General features: G+C 37.5%; 1 protein-coding gene across 1 annotated transcript in view; it reads left to right on the forward strand.

Moving 5' to 3' along the window:
- Positions 1 to 3138: 3138 nt before the first annotated feature.
- LOC103807323 (E3 ubiquitin-protein ligase UBR3) overlaps positions 3139 to 21513 on the forward strand; it is a gene marked incomplete at its 3' end in the record, with an annotated part of 33425 nt that continues 15050 nt past the window's right edge. Inside the window, exons 1-8 of the mRNA XM_009080052.1 lie at positions 3139 to 3155; positions 4097 to 4236; positions 4619 to 4777; positions 6396 to 6539; positions 7125 to 7174; positions 9757 to 9823; positions 13518 to 13648; positions 18888 to 19116. Of these exons, the coding sequence (XP_009078300.1) occupies positions 4161 to 4236; positions 4619 to 4777; positions 6396 to 6539; positions 7125 to 7174; positions 9757 to 9823; positions 13518 to 13648; positions 18888 to 19116 (856 nt within the window). The remainder of the gene's footprint in view (positions 3156 to 4096; positions 4237 to 4618; positions 4778 to 6395; positions 6540 to 7124; positions 7175 to 9756; positions 9824 to 13517; positions 13649 to 18887; positions 19117 to 21513) is intronic.

The following is a 21513-nucleotide window of genomic DNA, read 5'->3' on the forward strand; positions in this document are numbered from 1 at the left end:
ACATAGGATCAGTCAAGTGCCAGTGCTGGTACAAATAAGAGGGATGAAGACAGAACTGCGGCAGGACTGACCTAGTTCAACTAGGCTGTGAAACTCTAGCCTGAAGCAAAGGAGTTATTTTACCTGAAGCCACTTCTGAAATACATTTTGGAAATTCACAGTAGAATTATTAAAGATGGAAATAGTAGGAAAGAACAGAGTGAGTCTTCAGAGTCTTAACTGAAGGTTGTTCAGAAGATACTAATGCTGCTTGTGTTAATAATAAGTGCTATTCCTTACTCATGTCGATGTCAACAGTGTTCTCCATTTTATAAAAAAGATATTAATGCAGCATAAGAAATGTCATGAATTATGTTTGAGGCAGTGTGGACAAGATGCCTTATTGAAGATCATTTTTTATTTAATTTCAAGTTACTTTTTAATTCTCTTTTTACTAAAATTAGCCTTATTCTTTTGTAGAGAAAGTGATTACAAAGGTAGGAAAATGCATAGAAAACAAAAATCAGAATATTCTTTTGAATTGAAGAAAATAATAAGGAAAAAAAGATGATTTCTGTCTTCATGTGGACCTGTATTTTAGTACTTCCATGTTAGACCTTAGGTGAGAGAGCTTGAACATCTCTGGGTAATGAATTGGTATTTTCATTGAGATACTCCTGTTCTTAAACCTCATTGTAGTATCACAGTAAAAATATTTACAAGAAAGAATATGTAGCACAAGAAATCTGACCTGAAAGATTAAATAAGAACTACAGGCTTGTTGGGAAAAGTATTTTGCAATATTGAAATAAGTTAAAAAGCTTAGATCAAGGTGATCTGTCAGTTACCTAAATCAGTCTTCCTTTCCATCCTTATTTATATTTTTTAACTTCTTCTGAAGAAATGTATTTCTTATTTAGATTATATCCACCTTTCATTGTCCCTTGCTCGAAGTGGTGGATATCTGAGATTTAATAGTACCAGGAGAGACGTGGAAAATATTCTTCTTTTGTTGCCTATTAAAGCCCTATTTTTGTAGACTTGGAAGCATTTTAAAATGCACATTTATGTAGATGGACAAATCTTTAACTGATGCTGTGGTAAGGAAGTTCTTTTGGAAGTACAGGGCACTGATTATGGAATAGCTTTGTTTGCTGTTTGTCCAGTGACTGTGTAACCCAGTGAGAAGTTTGTCACAGAAGTGTCTCTTCCGGCCTGTATGAGAAGTCTCAACACGTTTCTTCCTTCTCACAGCTTGGGGTTCTGGCTCTTCTTTAGGTAAAACAGCTGTTCTCCTAGCTCTGAAGACCCTCCATGTAATTGTCTGACATTTTGGTTAATACAGAAGGATTGTATAGCTCTCTGTAAAGGCACTAGAGCTTTGAGTGAAGTATTGATATTTCACGATTCATAGAATCACAGAATCATAGGATGGCTTGGGTTGGGGGGGGCCTTAAAGATCAACTGGTTGCAATCCCCTGCCATGGGCAGGGACTCCTTCCACTAGTCCTGGTTGCTCAGAGCCCCATCCAACCTGGCCTGGGCAACCTGTTCTATGCCTCACCACCCTCACAGTAATCAATTTCTTTGAACTATCTAATCTAAACATACTGTATGCTAGTTTAAAGCCATTCCCCCTGGTCCTGTCACTACATGCTCTTGTAAATAGTCTCTTTCCATCTTTCTTGTAGGCTCCTTCAGGTACTGGAAGGATTGTGGAAGTACTGTACAGTGATAGGACTGGTTTTCTGTAATTCAGCACAAAACAGTCTCAGGGGTGAATATTATAAACTTGGGCTCTGTAACATTTCCTCAGCCAGATTTTTCAGTAGTAAAATCTGAGGATTGGCTTGCTGGATCACTGTGGCTTAGATTAGTTCTTGCCCTGGAAATTCAGTGTGGGCAATATCTTGCACAGTGGCAAGTCATGTGAGTAAGGACGTGTTGTGGGATCCTTACCACATACATGTTTCTAGCTGGGTAAAGAACAGCTACAGTAATTGTTGGCTTTGGACAATAATACTGCAGCCTTTGAACAATAAATAGAGAATATTGTTACTCTTGTAAAATGATATTAGTATTCCTACTTTAAGGTTTCGGGCCTGATATCTAGAAGTTGTCCCCTGTTTGGACCTGCTGCATTTTGTGCATGTGACAGTGAAAGGACTTTTCCTAACAGGAAATTGAATTTGGGTTCTTTCTTGATTTTTCCAGAACTTTTATTAATATAGCAGTTAGAACACGCTTTGTAATCCAGTAGTGCTTTCTTGAGAATCTTTAGGGAAGGCATTCACAGCTTGCAGTTTCAGGATGCATAAAATTTGGGATAATTAATTGATAGACTGATTCAGAACTGGCATGTTGGCATAGGCTTCTTGGGAAACAGAGCTGCTTATTGCTGTGGAAGGAAGCCTTGTGCTGAGCACAAACTGCTGTTCAAAGTGGCTTTACATGTGTGTTTTGTTCCAGTGGCTCACCTAGCTTGACTGGTGAAAACATCTTTTGACAGAAGGTTAAATATATGGGGGGTGGTTGGTGGGGTGTTGGGCAGTAAAAGATTTTGGAGCACACTGCATAGTAATTCCTTCCTTGTGTGTTTTTTAAGTCTTTATTTAATTTTGATCTCCTCTTTTATGGAGAGTGGTGAAAGGGAAACCTATTACTTCTAAGATATGAAGTACCGTGTTGTAGCATGGATCAAGCCAGATTGGTGATTTATAGAAATTCAGGTTCTGTATGTAGATGAGCCAAAAGTGAGTGACCAAGTGAATGAATTTTGTTCTGTGAATGTCATTTGTGGAAGACAAAAGCAGACACCATTCCATTTGGGTGTTAATTAACAGAAAGTTGTCAGTCATCACTGAACTCTCTCTCAGGCCCCTTCCCCCCAGGGGTGTGTAGGTTGTATATACAAACTGCAAATCAGCTGGCTGGTACTGTCCTTGGCTACCTCTTCTTAATAAAACGTGTCATTTCTAATGTATAAGAGCAAAGAATAAGGTCTTAATCTTTAGTCTTGTGAACGTGCAAGCCATTCTTCTGATGTGCCATCTTAATTGCTGGACTTATGTCCTGTTTCTTGGGTCCTAAATTCGGATACTTGCTTTGTGGCTTTCTTCTATTTCCTTCTTCTCTTGAAGGAGATTAGATTCTTCAGTGGTCCTCAAAGAAGAAGGGCTTATTTTGTAGAAAGTAGAAGGCTTCTTCTGGAAAATGTGGCATAGCAAATAAAGTGAAGACATGAATAAATTTAGAAAACAGTTTTTATATTCAAACAAAAGTGTATTCGTTTCTGAATTTGTGTGTTGAAAAATTACTGGTAAAATCTAGTGAATCTTTCCAGTAAACTTTACCCTTGTGTGATGTGTTTTTAGGCTATTCTTTGTTAGCTTCTTTTTTGATATGGGTAAATAACTCTTTGATGTTGGTAAATGTCCTTTCTAAAAATAGCTTGGGAGCTGAAAAGTATTCAGTGTCTCTTGAGTCAGGCTCGTGTTAAGTCAGTGGGAAATCATTCTGTCTGCTTTAATGGGGTTTGGCTCAACGTCATGTCATTGTGCATTAGCCAAGCCTCAGCTGCTGCCATACAGGAATTCTCCAAAGAATAAATGTTTTCTTTCCTTTTAAAATGAAACAATTTGCACAGTTTTTGCAGGGTGTTTCTGTTACCCTTTGATAAGTAACTCTTAGGTGATAAAAATAAACATTTGAAATAAATACTGATCCTGCAAAGTCTTATGCCTTTGGATGTTGTTTTTATAAATGTCAAAAGGCATTAAAAAGGTCGTTATCTGAATGAAGACTTGGAGAATCAGTCCTGCCTCTGACTATTTCACAGAAAGGAGAGGAAAGTCAGTGTTTTTCTAACTGTTCAGTGGAACATGTGTGGGAAGAAACTGGGATGTTAGATATGTGAATTTTGAGAAGGGGAAGAAAGATTTTGTCCTCAGAAGCAAGATGGGCTAGAACATAGTAGTTGAAATTTCCAAATACCGTTTCCACACCATCTTTAATGTAAAAGTATATACTCTGAAAAATGGAAAAAGTAATGATGTTTTAGTATATGTTAACACTGCTAAGTTGTACTTGGCTAACATTTTTTTCATCTGTTTTATAGGTTTTGTAAGAGACACCGGATTAAGTCCAATTCAAATGTTCCATGTGTCCCGAAAGACTTGTTGATGATGTCAGAATTAGTTCTTCCACAGTTCATCTTTAGTCTTATTCAGCACTTACGAGAGGGATATAATGAGCCTGGTATGTTTTAAATTTGCATGTATCTAGCATATCTTTCCATGCTGTTATCTCTTGCTTTGCAGTCTGTGAAGATACAGTAATGCCATCTATACTCTGTCATTGTATTTTGTACCTCTCTTCCTAACAATTATTGCCTGGCTGCGTGATTTGATTTTGTTACCTGCTGAAGAGCTTAAATATGTTTTAAGGGTTACCTAGCATTCTGTTGAGCTCTTCTAGAAATTGAAATCAAGTATAATTTGAAACTTGTATGTGTGAATTTTAAAGCATTTTAAATATATAAATCATTTTCATTTGTGGTGATTGTAACTGTTCTGCTCGTGAAGGTCTTGGCCAAATTACGTTACGTTTACACTAAGAATTCTTGTTATGTGGTTTTCAGCTCTTGATCTGCCGTCAGAGAAAGACCTTCATAAAATTCTCCAGGTTTTGGAGCCTCATGTTTCCTTTCTAGAAGATTTGACCAAAATGGGAGGAGCAATGAGATCAGTTCTTACCCAGGTTTTGACAAGCCAACAGTTCTACAAAGATCTTAGCTCTGGTATGTTTGTGTTATTTCTAATAACTAAATTTTCAAACTATGAAGAATTAAGGGGATACTTTTTGTTTATCACATCAGTTTCTGTATGTTTTTATTTGACTTCTCAAAACCCTGGAAAAAAAGCATGTTTTTAGGGGTGGTTTTTTATTGTTAATAGGAGGATGGGCTTCAGGAGCAGCTGGAAATACTTGTTGATACCTGTGAGAGCAAACCTCTGATCTTTTGTGTCCCAAATAAATGTATACAGTAACAGCCTTTCAAAGGAGTTTTGATAATAAATCCATTCTCTTCAAAGTGAAGTGAGCATAGCAGCTTAGTACTTCCAAATTAGGCATATCAAGGTTATTTGAAGTGGGATATGTCTAACTTATTTTAGGATCTGCTCTCACAGAGGTTCTTGGAGGACACCTGAATGGCAAAAGGCCATTGTCTGTCCTGCACGTCTGTGCAAAGCCTTTTTCATCTTTGTTTTTTTCATAAGCATCACTCCTCCCATTATGTATTCCCTCCTGTTCCAAATCACAAGGAATCTGAAAATGTTGGGCAGTCACTCTTAATCCCAAACCAGCTAGTATAAATTATCTCCATGTTATTTTCTTGTGTTTAGAAAGTGTCTTTTAAGGGTCTTTGGCACAGATATGGGACAAATAGCAATTACTGTAGTTTAAGTTGTCGTAACTGGCTTGGGCAGCAGCTAGTTGAAGAATAGGCCATCTCCAAATCTTTATTGGAAAGGAGAAACACTTAAAGCTACCTCAATTAGTCAGTTTACTTCCTCTTTTTTTCTCCTGTTTAATAGTATTTGAATGAATGGTGATAATTTAATGACTTCTCTTTTCCTGTGTGTGATGCATTCCTGATATAGAGAGGTGGAAAGGGAATGGAAAGTAAGGCATTCTTACCTGGGCTCTTGGAATGGAGAATGTCTGAGTAGGTATGGTTTGGGGATAAAGAAAGGGATTTTAGAGCAAAACCTGCCCTTCTGACTTTGAAAACAAAAGGTGCACAGCTACAAAGATGCTCTAATCTTTTTCATATCCTTTTTTCCTGAAACACTTGAGAGTTTGCTTCTGTAAAGTTTATTTTTTCCATATATAACAAATGTGTTAGGTTTCTGTAGTCCATTTCTTAGTGAAAAATTATAAATCTGGGCATGCACCATTACTTTGCTTCATCAAACAGTTGAAATGACAGTATCTTTATGAATAGTCTCCATTAATATAGGAGAAATTACAAATGTTGTATTACCATTACTGGATTTTTTGGTAGATTTTTTTTTTTTTCCATTGGAAATTTTCGATCGCTGTCCTTTCTAACTAATGGTTTGGAAATGTTAGAACACATCTCTTTTTCTGTAGTGCTAATGGTGGCAGTGCTGGTAAAATATAGATGGAGTACATAATTTAGAAGAACACAGTGTTTTGGAGGGGAAAAACTGAGGTCACCCACCATGTGTCTTTCAGTTCATTACTTAGGAAAACTACTCAGCTTCTACATTTCATAAGTGCAGTGCTTATTAAACCATTGTGGACCATTTTTTAGATTGCTTGTATAGAATAAGTGTATGAACCAAGTAGCTGCTGTTGTGCTTTAATGCTGTTTTGTGTATGTGTTCAAGGTGTTGGAGAGAATGCATGTGCAAAGAAAAGTCATGAAAAGTACCTCATCGCCTTGAAAGGCTCTGGATTGGCATTTCCTGAGGATAAAATTGCGTGTGGTATGCAGGAACAAGGAGCTGGAACTAGCACATTAGCTGTTCAAGGTTTGTGTAGAAAAATATTTCAAGAGAAGATTTGATTACTGATTGCTTTTATATAAACTGTTATTTTAGTTTATTTTTAAGAATACCAGATCTTGGTGAAACTTAAGGAATTACCTGTTACTTAGTGCACCACCAAATTGCAGGATTTCTTTTAATTCTATCAACAAAGCTCAACATGTTAACCTTTTGATCCTAAGCATCACTTTTCCGGTCATAGCATTAGTGGAATTTGAGTAGGCAAGATGAAATTGCTCGTAGTGGAATTTTGTCACTGCAACTAAGTTAAGTTATAAAGGTGCTGTGGATTTTTTTAAATCACTGAATGCCGTCAGAGTTTTTTTGTCATTCTCCAAGAGAACACGTGTCTGTTAACAAAGCTCATGGAAGTTCTGCCATGCACGTGCAAATCCCTGAGTTTGTATTGCCTGGAAATATTACTCCAACTTCTCAGTCCACTGCTGTGTATCTTTTAAAGAAAATTAATGTAGTGTTCCATTTCATACTGGCTCATTAAATATTATCAAATACTGTCTTGTCAGTGTAAGACTTACGAAAGGAATCTCTGAATTTTTTCTATTTCAAAAGGTTTAGCAGGTGCTACGGCAACATCAGGACAAGGGGATTCTTCAGATGAGGTGAGACTGCTTTTAAAGACTGTAATGAACTGCAACAGAATATTAAATGGAGAAAATGCTTGCAGCCAGACCCCACAGACCTTAACTCTTCTATCTGCCATGTATTATCCCCATTTGAATGATTAGAAGTAATGGTGATATAAAGGAATGGATCTCATGCCTTTGATTTACTAAGGACCTCTTGAAAAATCCTTACTTTTGCTGATACTGTTTCAGTTTAATTTCTGTATGTGACATAGAAGTAACCTGTGTAGGTGTTTCAGAAGTCACTATCAAGTAAATTTGGCTCAATTAAAGCAAATTTGAAGGATGTAATGCTGTGAATGGTGTTAGCAGATTTTGGCACTTGAGAATCCAGCTGAGCTGGTGATAGCAGCAGTGAGAGTGTCTCTCTAGATAAAGTCCCATGTGTCGACTTGACCTTACTTACCAAACACATTGAGTGGGAGTAAAAAGGAGAGACTGTAATAAATAAGTGGAATTTAATAAGGAAAATTGAATTCTGATGAAGTTACTTTATCAATATATTCTCTTTTTTTCTCTACTATTTAAAACCTAATTTCAGCTAGTAAGCCTTAGCAGCCATTCTGGTAGGGTAACATAACAAACTTTAAATAGTGTAAAGAGAGATGCAGTAGAAAAACATTTATTCCTTAGTGTGGTAAAAGCATTCATGGCCTGCATTTTATTTGATTCCTTGGAACATAAAATCTTCTTAAATAGGAGGATTGGTTTAGAAAGGGCCTTTTTGTGAGAAATAACAGCCATCCTTCAGATGAGTTTTTAGCTTAGAACCATCTACTGTTGTAGAAGTGAAATTAAATACTGAACTTTGCAAAACTTTGCAGGCTGTTCAGTGCTGTGCAGAAGTGCTGCTCTGATTTGTAGTCCATGTAAATTCTGTAATCTAGTGTTAGATCTGTGAAACAATGCCACCATTAGGTCTTGGTAAGAAAGGAGATTATTAACCTTTCTGGATTCATCCTAAATAGCAGAGGAATAAAATCTGGTTAACAGTGTACTCTTGCTGCACTTCTTAATTACAACATAGTTTTACTCTGTCCTAAGAGGTATAATAAGGCATTAAAAACATCTGTAAATGCCCTTCATAACTTAGATGGCAGTGCAGGGGAGAGGAAGAGAAGTTGTAAAACAAGATCACTTGTTCCTCATTTCTCAGGTAGCATCATTTTTCTAATAATCATTCAGCCTTCCACCTCTGCAGTCTGTTTTGACTTTTGGATGAGAGGGCTGGGCTTTTCTTTGAGTAATTCATGTTTGTCAAGCAGACCATGATTAAGAAAAATATTATAAAATAAAAAATTAACTTTGTTTGCCACTAACTGAGGGAGGTTTTTTTCAGGACAGGAGACTTAAATTGCAGTCCTGCAGTTCCTAGTAATATCCCAGCAAGTCTGATGTTTTTTCTTGAGAACACTTGGCCCCTCTGCTGACATCCCTAGAACTGACTGACTCATTCCCAGTTGAAGTACCAAAGTGGCCTGTGTTCACAAAGCCCACAGGATGCCTAAGAGCTCAAGTGTGTGTCCATCTTAAAAGGAATTTTCAGATGGAGGTAATGAAAGGATAGGAAAATTAAGACCGTTCATTTACACCATACTTTTGGTCAGTCCTTAGAAAATATGAATAATCTTTCTCACCAAGGAAGGAGAGTAACTTGGTGAGGTTCAGGTTCTTAATCATGTCAGTGAAATGTAAAGTAAATGAAAGTAAAACATGGCATTTGCTTAGAGGAAAAGGATATTGATTACTTATTTTTGACAGTAGATATCTGCATTAATTATATCTCATTTTATTAGCTCCAGTCAGAATATTTACTTGTAGTGTTTCATTAGAACTTAACATTGTTAGTAAAGATTCATGCAACATTTAATATAGTCCTATAAATTCACATTCGTTTTTGATACCCAGTGGTGGATTTTGTAAAGTGATGAAGATGTTTTTAAGTCACATTGCATTTTGGAACCTTTGTGGTTTTGTTTGTGGAGTGCCCTGAAAGCTTCAGGTGACAAGTGCCGGTGTTAAGTGTTTCCATTATTCTGTAGGGAACAAGCAATTGGAATTGGCCTCTTAATGGTGTCGAAAGTTCTTTATTCTTGCATCAAAGGTTTATATTGATTAGAAAATGTCTAGCTAATTGTCTGTGTTCCCAACTTTGGCTGAAATTTTTTTTAGCAAATAAAAAAACACAAGCCCTACGGGTGGATGAGATAAAACCTTGGATGTGCAACGGTTAGAAATGCTGTAGTGTTAAACATTTCTGCAGCAATCAGTTTCAGAAATCAAAGCAAGGAGCCTTTTGCAATTAATGAAATAGATTAATCTGTCTCAACTTGCAGATGATGATGTTGCCTGCAGGGCAAAAAGGCGATTAAAAAAGTTATGTTTTTTCTAATGACTTGCACAGAGTCCATGGTTCCTGTATTTTTCTGGTAAGAGTGTATCCCAGGCTTCTCTGTTTTAACTTGGTGGTTAAGGAGAATTTTGAGAGCATACCATCTCTTGGCAGTAAAATTCTAAATATACGATTATCAATGTTTTAAACTCTTCCCCTACCCCAGGAGGACCAGGATGGTAGCCAAGGTGTGGGAAAGCGCAAGAGGGTGAAACTAAGCAGCACCACCAAAGGTATTTATAAAGTACTGATCTCAATTTATCATATTTACTTTGTCTGTCTTAAAAGTCATCTAGGGATACTCATTCACTTCCCAAGCTCTATAGTGCTGCATGTGACAGGTATTAAACACAGCAAAGTCTTAAAAAAGAGTAGCAAGTGAAATTGTAGTAATTGGCAACTTTGATTTCCTGTGAGTGTGTACCACTGCATGGGACTCTGCTTGACCATTTTGTCACCTCTGTGTTGTAAGCTGACTTCCAGAACTTCATTCAGTTCTCACCATGTGGCTGACAAGTTGCAATACAGCTTTGCAAACAAGTTTTTGATCAATGTGTTCTCAGCAATTTTTTCTGATTGTGCCATTGTCCAGTATGACTGTGTTCTCAGACAGGCAGGAATGTTTTGCTCAGGTTCTGGTTGGTCTTTCTCTATTTGTTGTAGTAATGTTTAAGATAAGGTACTTGAACTAAGTCTCTTTTGAAACCACTCCATTATTTTCTAGTAAGAAATTAGTGCTCTGTGCAATTTCTAGTTCAACATGAGCAGCACTCGAATTGAGGCCAGTGCAAGTTTTAATTCAAGAATGACCACAGGCTAGAGACAAGGTAGTCCTGTCCTGTGGTTGACATGTTTTTTGTGCTATTAATCAATATAGAAGACTTTGATTTTGGTTGTTTTTCATCTCTGTATGAGGAGACTGACATAGGAAGCACAAAGAATTGCAAATCTTGAGAAGAGAAAGGTGGAAAGACTGTGGTGAAAGTTAGAATAAAATTTCTGGAAGGTCTCTGGAGTGAAGGTTTGGAGCTTCATGAATCAGTAAAAAGGTATGAAGATGTCATGAGGAGTATGGGAAAGTAAGACTGATTGTTTCTAGTGTCTTCAGATGGAAGGAAAAAGATTAGGAAGCTGGAAAAGAAGAAAACTAAATGTTTGGGCAATGGTGGTAAGAGATGATCTTAAAAATGGTGTGAAAAAGGTTGTGGCAGAGAATAATATGGAAGAGTTGATAGTTTTGGAGAAATGCAGGAAATGTAAAGACATCCAAGGAAAGTTGTCTTTCTTGAATTTTAGAGGCTGTTAGCTTGTCTAGAAGATGAGTTAGAGTCGGGTAGCACAAGAAAAAAATGCTGTTCTTCTGATGCATAAAAACTAATGATGGGAAATAGGCAGGGAGGAAGCTCAGGTTTAGCAGCTGCCTGATCAGAAAACCAATATCAGCAGTGGCATTTCAGGAAAAGTGGTACTTGAATTCAACATTTCATTTCCCCCCAGGATTGTAGTCTTCCCCCTCTGAGGCATCCCAGCATGGACTGTGCTCTTGATGTTGATAGCTCCTATTATCAGCCCCAGAGGAGGGAGTCTGTCAGTGGGGGAAGGGTAAGTATCTGTTTTTATTAAATATCAAATAGTTTTCTGAAGTTTTCACTATTCATATTTTATGTCCAATAGGGTATAAAATAAGAGTATGAAAAGAAAATTTTAGAAAACTGAGTATTGAATAAAAACAGATTTACCTTTTCCATATAAGCAGACTCCCTGGCCCATTCTAGGTCTTTAGTGGTACTGTCTTCAGAGAGGGTTATTTATATACTGGGGTTATCTTGGAATGCCAAGTCTCATGTTCAAGAGAGATAGTTACAACACTCTGTCAGGTCTTCTGTGGTTTTAAGAAAGAGTAAAAGGTTTCTTTAAAGAAAATACAGTTTTTATGCTGAGGTTCACTGATACAGGTATGGGACTGAGTATTGAGAGAATTTTAATTTTACTCTGTTTTAAAATTGCATCCATCTGAAATACCAGATATTTAAGACAATTTTAAACCCACAGGCACTGTATTTTTTTCATTTGTTTAAAGAAATTTAAAATCACGTGCGTTTCACAAGAGTGGGAGCATTAGTCCCAGTGTTCTTGACAAATTTTCCAAGTTGGGTAAGAGCATTCTGCCTACTTAAATTCTGTAGCAGGTAAGAGTGGATTTGTATTCTTCTGTCCCTGCCTGAAACTGCTGTACGAAGTATTCGATCTGCACTGTTCAACTGTGATACATGTCAGAGAAAGCTGCACATCAGTGACAGATAAGGTGTTGTGTCACTTGTCTTAATGCCTGGTGTTCTTACTCAGCAGCATCTGGCATGTACCTGAACTTGTGCTGTCTGTTCTGTGGACAGAGGAATTCAGTCTGTATGGCTGCCAAGCTTTCATGGGCAGTCAAATCACATATGCAGTTTCTTAACAAGAGATGAGAAGGAGAACATAAATGATCATCGTATGTTTGTTGCAGTAGGTGATGTGTAATGCTTTACAAAATATTTTAATATTAAAATATCTTTCATTATTCTGTGAAGGTAATGTTTTTATATCAATACTTGTAGAATATATTGAATAAAGCATAGTCTTGCCTTTTTGTGACTTGCTAGAGTCTTGAGGAGAACCCTAAACTTTAAATCTGGGATAATTGGTCTCTTGACTGGGGAACTCAGACCTTTGGTAATGGTGGAAAATGGAGGTAATTCCTGCTTAGAAAAAACACAAATGCCTATCCTGCTTAGAATAGGCACAAAGCTATCCAGTGCAGTCTCTAAAGCTGTCGTAGTGAAGATGAGTCTTCAAGGCCAGATGATGTTCAGTTTAAGTGTTTTTGGGTGTGTGCTGATGGGAGCATGCCATTGGAATATGGCATTTTGTGTGGGGGTTATGTCCTCAGATCTAGTTGACTTCTAGGTATAGAGGAGGAGTATTATTATTTTCTTCTTTAGTCTTCATATGTTACTAGAATGAACTATACCTGTTGTAGTTTTAAATCATAGGTAATCAACCTCTTTAAAAGTTATGATAGTCTTTATATTTTAGTATTTTTTACAATGGAGTTAATATGGTTTATGCTCTGTCAAACGTTAGTTTCATTAGCAGTTTGTTCTAGCAAAGGTCAGTTTGCAGCTTTGCAGTCAGGAAACTGATCTGCTTGAAAGCACAGCTGACAGAATGGAAAGGTCCTGGACTTGATTCCTGTGTAGGTACTGCACAGGGATCTGCTGTCAGCATGAGTAAGGGGGTGAGTGAGTGGCCAGGAGTTGAATGGGGAAAGATGAAACTGTCTCTCCTGGTACCACAGAAGTTGGTGCCTGATTGTCTGATCATGGCAGTTCTTACATTAAAAAACCCCAACCAACAGCTATGTGGTTAGTCAGTCGGTACATATATTGCTTTGAAAATAACAATAACCAATGTGTTATTGTTTCTATTTAGCTTGCTTAGAGTATTGTAAAGTGTTCTTAGGTGATCGAACTCAACACTTAATCATGCATTGTGTTTTGTTGTTTTGCTATTTTGACTTCAATTAAGTAGTAGTCTACACTGTTTCCCTCGATTAAGTGGGAATACAATATTGTGTGGTTTGCTGTGATGCATTATAATCAGTGCAGCTGTGGTATGATTCAGTGTGGTCAATGAAGATTGGACTCAGTGGTAGAATTGTACTGAAAGCTTTCATTGGCTTCTCTGGGAGGACCTTTTTCTTCTGTCAGACACTGAGCAGTGTTGGTCATGTTCATTTTGCCAGTGGTTAAAAAAAATTATTTACAGAATGCACTAAGATGTTCTTAAATTTTTGTTCTTGACTTTTTATATGAGTGCAACAGCATTATAATTTTTTGTTTTAATACTCTCTATATTTCACATCCCCTGCTCCAACCTTTTATGCAGATCAATCTATCATGGATGTTTTGAAGCATAAATGTTTTCTAGAAGAATTATTATTTTGGACAATAAAATATGAATTTCCACAGAAGATGGTGACTTTCTTACTCAACATGCTCCCAGATCAAGATTACAAGGTACTTGTCTTGCTTCATTCAAACATGTCTCTTCTTATTCACATAGTTTGTGTATTATGCCTTGCATGAGTCCACATATGCTCACATTTGAATAATAAGCAGTAAAATAATGTAGACCTTTTACCTTGTTTTGAGTATTTTGTTCAAAGGTTGAAAGCATTTAGGTTTGGAAGAGCAATGTGAACAAAACATGACAGATAATTCTGGAGCAGCAGTGTTAATTTTGATCTCATGGTTTGTTATTTTCCTTTTTGGCTGTTAGTGCATATTTGCATGTGTTGGATTTTGTTTTGTTTTATTTTACTTTGTACATTGGGTTTTTATCACTTAAAAGATGTGGACCAGCAGCATATGATTCTGTAGTGTGGTATGACTGGTGAATAATGGCAGTGACTTCATTCCTGTTTCGACTGTTGTAGTAGACAGCGGTTTCTCCATAAAGGCCATTACAGTGTGAGTGTTCTTGCTGCAGCTATGACCTAGGTGATTTTGGCAGCCTTCCAGGTGCTTCCTTACAGAGTTTTGCAGTTGTCCACACCAAGTATCTCCTGGCCTGGAGTCATGGAGACTGGATGTCATCTTCCTGTTTTAAATTTTGGTGTGCAGCCAGGTTTTGTTGTTGGCTCCACATGTTCCCAAGACCTAGTATACATAGCAATCGGGCTTAACATTTCACTCTGGTCATGTCATACCCTTGAGCTGTAGACCTTCTCAATCCCTGGTGGGAGGCAAAGATCAAGAAATCCTGAAGTCAGGCATGCAGATTTCTTCAAAAATGCCTGTTTGTAATGGAACAGCCCTGGATTATGCCTGCATAAAACCTTGCTGTATCAAAACAAAGGATATGAAGATAACTTGCCAGAAGAAAAAGATAAGATATGGGCCTTCAGCAATACTGTGGCAATGTCAGGACATCATTTTGATTTGGGATACCAGCATAGATTTGTCTTGGTCTTGGAATCAGCTAATACATGAGAAGGCATTAGGACTTCTTAACTGATGATCCCATGCCATGAAGCTTGAATTCTTCGTGACACTGGAGACCCTCATGGACATCCAGTTTTCCTGATCCATTGCCAGCTAAATTCCTGCCTGTGAAAACAGCCAGCTGCTAGCAGCGTGCAGAAGAATCTGGTAAGTGTTGCTGTGTTTTCCTTTTTACTGTGCTGTGTAATAACAGCTTTTAATGATTGTGGGATCTTTCTTCCTATGACAAGAAGTCATGGTCTTCAGTGACTTTCTTCACTGTGTTTCTCACCTTTCTTCACTCAGAATGGAGACCATGGTGTATCTGGTCTCTCTACTAACTGTCACCTCTATCTGGAAATAGTCCACCTCCTACCCTGCAGTGCTGCATGCTCAGATTGAAAGATTATTTACACTTTTTTTTGTTTGCTTGGGGTTTTCCTTTGCTACCACTTTTATGTTGTGTATGATTAAACAGTTAATTCCTATGTACATACTTTATTACAAGCATAAATCCTAAGTATTGAAATCTTTCAGAATCTGTGCTTATTTTAATTGCTGTGATTGTCTAGAAGGCATTTTTAAGTAGTAAGGAAGCTCAGAGCACAAAATGTATCACACAGCAATACTAGAGAAGCAATAACACTATTTTTTCACAAGGTATTTGTGCTTTCTTGCAAAACTGTGTCAGTGCTGCATGAATTTTAAACATGTCCATGGGGTCTGTGGCTAATTTACAAGGAGTGGCTCTGCGTTTTGCATGCATACAGAGAGAACATAGCATTTTGGGATGAATTAGGAGAGTGTTTTCTCTTAGAGGTTTCCATTTAGCTTTTTTGAGGAAAAAGCTAGTTTGCTGATTGATCATATTGCATTTTCAAACAGCGGGAATACCTGTAGGGATATAAACTGTTCCAAGTGATCTCTAAGCTTTCTGCTCCTTCCTCTCATCCCTCCTGCACCACATGTACTGTCTTAATTTTTTCCGTGTCTGCTGTTTTGCAATTTGTCTGATTCTTTGTGAGGTGGATTTAGCTCATTAAATCAGCAGAATTCTTCTAGGTTGGTTTTCTGATAAACCAAGGGAGTTAGCCAGACACAGAGCACAGAGCTGGCTGTGCATACTTTGAAATTGCTGAAATCTCTGACCTCCAGCAGAAATATATTAGAGCTAACTGAATCCACTACTGCCCTGTGAAACAGTCACTGAGCCGCCAATAATCTCAGTTGTACAGAATAATATTAAATAGGAAAACAAACTTCCCTTTTAGGATTTCCAGTATTGAAAAGAGGTGTTGAAAGGGGTGGGCTAAAACCCTGGGTTAACTAGCTCTTCCCTCTCTCTCCCCTTGGCATATAAGAGAGACAGCACAACAAAAGTGTGGTCTTTGCCTTACAGATTTGTGCTTGAGGCAGCCCTTCCAGCACTCTGACATTTGAAGCTTGGAAGACTTACAAGTGAAGAAAAAGAAAGCAGAAGAGAAATTTACTGAAGCTTCCAAGAAATTAAAGGTGTTATGGTGTGGACAAGGTTCCTGCAAGAGTAAAAACAAAAGGCCAGAAAAATAGACCTTCTGGTGACCAAGATGAAGGCAGAGAATGCATTGGCAGTAAACAAGAAGTTGATGGAAGAGTGTAAATCATCCAAGAGCTGAGCCTTGCTGAAATATGGAATAATGGAAGTAGAAAAATGCAAAAGCATCTGGTAGAGATAATGAATCAACAAACATAATTACCAGAAATGCTGTGCCTTGTAAGGCACCACCCTCAGTGACTGTTGAGGCAGCTGTTAGAGCAATAGGGCTTTACTAACCCCTGGACATGCTGTTTGACAAATTCTGTAGAGCAGTTTTCCTGTCAGAACCTTAATTTTAGCACACTGTTCAGCTGGCAGAAATATCTTCTTCTTAGCACTGAGAACATAAACGTGGGAGATGTAAATTCTAACTGAAACATGGGGTTGCTGTTAGGTTCCTAAAAGTTTTGGGCTTGAGTAGCCACCAAGAAGAAAGACCGGTTGAAAAAATTAACTTTGTTTTTCCGTGGATTAGAAATTTAAAAGCTGCACAAGATCACAGAGAGGAAGTCAGTGAAGGAAATGAAATATACAGAAAACATGTCTGTCTTAGGAAGGCACTTCTTGCAAATGGTTGGAAGCTGACTGCTTGGAAAGATGTGTTATGTCAATATCTGCATTCCCTCTCCTTTGTTTATTTTTACTTACTTGTGTGTATAGCTTTGGCCATTGAAAGAAAAGACACTGAGGTAGATGAGCTGATTTGGCCTACCATGACTGGTTTTATATATGGACTGCAGTGTACCACAGTATTTCAGCATTTTAACTTCTGGAATTTAGTTTAGTTTTTCTTCTCAAAATTGGAAAGGGTTGTATCTGTTAGTTTGATTTAGAATTAAGAGAATGTAGGAGTAAATGTTCTGTCTTTCCTTTGCTTAAGTGTTTTACAGAGTCTCTACCATTATACTGCCTTAAGAGAAAATTTACAGTACTTTCAGAAGTTGATTATTGTATATGAGTGAGGCACCGAAAATTTTGATGCATGCCAATTTAAAATAACGAAATAAAAATTCCTGAATTTGTCTTTGGGGAAGGATGATGTTTTTGCAGTCAGCTTGAATTGAGAGTGCTGTGTAAAACAAGTAAAAGGTAGCTTCTGCATCACAGAACTTGAGAATCCTATTTAAACATAATGCAGTGGGAAGAAGTTATATATAAATAAAGTATACTTTTTTACTAGCAGTATTAATATACTAACTTAGAATATCTGGTGCGTCATTGGTGTCTGAGGCTTAACATTAATAGTGTGAATGTCTTGATGATAAGTGCTATTGCCAGTGATTAAAATTGTTTCAAGCTTTAATACAGAGGAAATTATGTGATAGGAATATCTGAATACCAGAGTGATCTGTATTGATGTCACACAAATATTGCAAATAGATTGTTCTGAAAAGGCTTTAGCTGACAGCAGTTACAGTTGCTCTGTGGGTGCTGTACACAGGAGACACACAGTTATTATACAGGTTTCCATCATTGTGGACCAGCTAAAGGAAGGCAAGTTAAGTAGTCTTGCAGTGTTTCCTGCAGTGACATCCCCATCCACACCCTGGTCCATTTTTTTGCATAAGCAACTTTATTTCTCAGGGTGTTTTCCAGAAGAGCAGTTTCTGTGCCCAGCAGAGCATTACGCCATCATATTTTTGGGAGTATTTTCTAAACAAGAATAACATGATAGTGCTGTAATAAAAATATGGGAGCACTGAGCCTAAGGCAGGTAAAAGGGAGTAGTGATTTGTATATGGTCTGGTGAAAATGCAGCTGCCTGGGGTGGTTTTAAAATAAATAATTTTATGCTTATGAAAGGTTAATACTTTTGGAAGGAATAGGCAAGGGAGTTTTAGACTTTGATCTGAAAGTTTTCATCACTACACAGCTCGTCGTCTTACTGAGCCAAGCAAGTCCAGATGGTGTTAATTCAGAACCTGAAGTGGTATCAAACCCCACAGATATACCCACATGTATGTGCAGTCCACAAGGTTGTTTTACAGTGCAATTTGAGGCTAATGCAGTGGGACACAAAACTGTACTAAGCTTTCTGTGTGTATGTATCAATACATTTAAATACTTACCTGGTTTTAAAAAAACCCAAACAGTTGTGTGAGGCATAGCAAGACTTGATGATGAATTTAGTTATTGGGGAGAAACTGCTACAAGTTTATTAATAAATTGTAGGATGTTATGATAGCAGAAATGGAATTCAGTGTTGAAATGTCTTCCTTGACAGATGAATTAAAACCTTACTCCATAGGTAAATGAGTGCAAGTGATAAGGCAGCTTTATCATGCACTAGTAATGTCACTGTTCATGGTGTATCATTTTAGGACATGAGTTCCTGTTGTGGGATGTAAAAATCTGGGATAAATTAATTATTAGAACTTTGCTACTTTCACAGGTGTGATGAGACCTTATATTCTTTGTTTGAACATTTTTGGACTTTTTTTTTGGTGCGGAATGTATAGAATGAGAAGATGAGATTTTGGGAAAAGATAATAAAAATAGAGGCATAATTTTCCTCTATAAATAAGTCTTTTCTTGTGGACTGTTTTCTAGGAAGCAGACATGGGATGCTTAGGCCAGGAGTTTTGGTTTGTCATGGCAACTGGTGTTGATTGTACTTCTGCAGAGGAATCTGTTAGAGTGAAAGGAAACTGTAACCTTTGGTGCTTGTTAACGTCCACATTTCTTTATAATTTTCAGATTGCTTTTACAAAAACTTTTGTTCAGCATTATGCATTTATTATGAAAACACTGAAGAAAAGCCATGAATCAGACACAATGTCTAACAGAATTGTGCATATCAGTGTTCAGTTGTTCAGCAATGAAGAACTGGCACGCCAAGTAACAGAAGAATGCCAACTGCTGGATATTATGGTCACTGTTCTGTTGTACATGATGGAAAGTTGCCTTATTAAAAGTGAATTGCAAGGTAGGTTGGTTGGTTTGTTTGCTTCTTTCCATTAATAATAAATTGGTTATAGAGGAAATTTCATTTCTTTGATAGCCAATCCCACCCCCCAACCGCTTTTCAAAAATGGACAGTCTAGCAATATGTGGTAGAGGCTCAGTATCAACATTTCCTAGAAATACAGAGGTATCAAGAGTGATACTGATGTCTTATCCTTTAGTTTGTAGGATTTTTCTTTTATAGCAATGTTATATAGTTTAGAATACAAAGTATTATGTTACAGGTGCTAAATAGGTTGGGTAAAATGCATAAACAACTGTTTGAGGAATTATATATGCAAATTGAGACCTTTATTAATGTAAAAATATTTCCAAGGTATTTCACAAGCTATTTGCAGTATTTAACATAATTTTAATTTTTCTCACCTGTGATTGCCTGAATGAAACTCAGTATAATTAGAGGAGAATGATTTAATACTTTACAAATATAATTTGTTCAAGCTTTTGTTTGACAGAATGGCAATTTGAATTTGAACTAGTGTACACTGTGTAACTTACTTAGTGAAAACAACTGTCCTATTTCCACCCTCCTTGTTTTACCTGTCCTTATCTGAAAGCGGTGACACAGTGAATCTTGCTGACTTCTGTTATTCAGTGCTTTTATGTGCCTAACAGACTGCAGACCTCTCAGCCCTCTTTATCCTAGTTTCAAGCTGAAAGTACTCTCTAGACTGGCTGAGTGCTGCTGCTAAATAAGTATCACCAACTTATGCATGAAATTGGTTTTTGTATTTCCCGTAGTATCCTTTGTCTCAGAGTCTGCTCTATGTATAGCCTAATTCAGAATGACCATACTGAAACAGGGAATTCTCACTCATCTAGGTCCCAAGAGTGCCCTCGTTCAGCAGACTGCACCATGAGAAATTCTTCCGTTGCCCTACATAGATTGTTTTACAGTATTAAAGAAAAATGTGGAATATTTAACAATTTGTATGTCAAATGACTTGCTAAATCAATGCCATATTGGTGGGATGTAATTTTTAAGCATCTTCTGAATGTTACTTGTTGGTCAGCATGGGATGGTGCTAGCATGGCACTCAGGTTCTGTAATGGGTCAGAATTTGCAGCCAAAGAGAAAAAGGCTGTGAATGTGATTAAGCATTCTCTGGAGAAGCTTCCTGGTAGTTAATGATGTAAATTTGAGCTGGTAAGTTAAATAACATCAGATCTATTTATGATAGATTTATGAGAAAAGACTTAGCCCTGGAGCAGCTATCCCACTGCTTCCTTTTTCCAGCACCATTGATTTCTCTTAGCTAAGCTCCGTCGCTGAATTAAGAACCTTTTAGGTTGGAAAAGGCCTTTAAGACCACTGAGTCCACCAGTAAGCCTAATACTATCCAAGTCCAGCACTGGAATATGTCTAGTGCTTTTCAGTGTTTCACAACATTTCCTCCTTACTGCTTTATGTATAAGGGGTTGGGCATATTGTAAATTGGCAGAAGAAGATCAGACAAAAAAAATCCCCCTCATATTCTCTTTGGCCTTCTTTTGCAGTTCTGTGGGCTTGTATCTTGTGTTTAGGTAAAGTTATCTCTTACGATGCTGGAAATAGTGAAAAGTGTGTTAAAAGTCTGTGCTGGGGAGATAAATTGAGAAGAATTCTGTTTGTACAGCTCCTGCAGACAAGTAGGTTGTTTAGACCAAGTTTGCAAATCCAGCCAATGGACAGATGGAGAAAGCATTATTCGAGAGGAGCAAGGAATGTATGGAGCAGGAATTGTATCTGCTATGGTGTGTTTAGTTTACACTGCTCACAGATCCTACTTGTCTTTTGAACAGCTGACACCTATACAGTTCACTAAGGGTGTTTGTGGATGCTGTGACAAACTGTTTTCATGGAACAGACTTGATCTAGCTGTGTTGATACCAACTTCCTAAGTGTTACTAGTTCAGCTAACCTCTCTCACATGTGGTGTGAAAGGATGATGAGGAGAAATACAGATGCAGATAATAAAACTGGCTCCCTAGGAAGATGTATGTCTCGATGTTCTAAGAGACTTTTTTCCTTTCTATTAGTACTTTTCCTCCTAATGAATTTATTGTGGGAGAAGAATTTATAGCCCCAAGGAAAGCATTTGGTAATGGTACATCCTTTGTAAAACCAAACTCTTAAATGACTTAACATTAATTGTGGCTTGTAGAGTATTCTGAATAAGAGACAGTGTCCCTGTCCATTTGAAGTAACTTTGGGTTTGTGTGATCTATACTGGGGCAGAGAATCAGCAACATGGACTTGTTTGCTCTTTGCAAAGTCCTTCAGCAGGTTGAGGCAGAGATGTTATCCTGTACTTGGATAGGCTGTGTGAGCATGTGGGAACCAGGCAGCTGACCAGAAAGACCTGGTTGCCTTTCTTTG

This window comes from Acanthisitta chloris, unplaced genomic scaffold, assembly GCF_000695815.1.
Source record: "Acanthisitta chloris isolate BGI_N310 unplaced genomic scaffold, ASM69581v1 scaffold3808, whole genome shotgun sequence".
Taxonomy (NCBI): Eukaryota; Metazoa; Chordata; class Aves; order Passeriformes; family Acanthisittidae; genus Acanthisitta; species Acanthisitta chloris.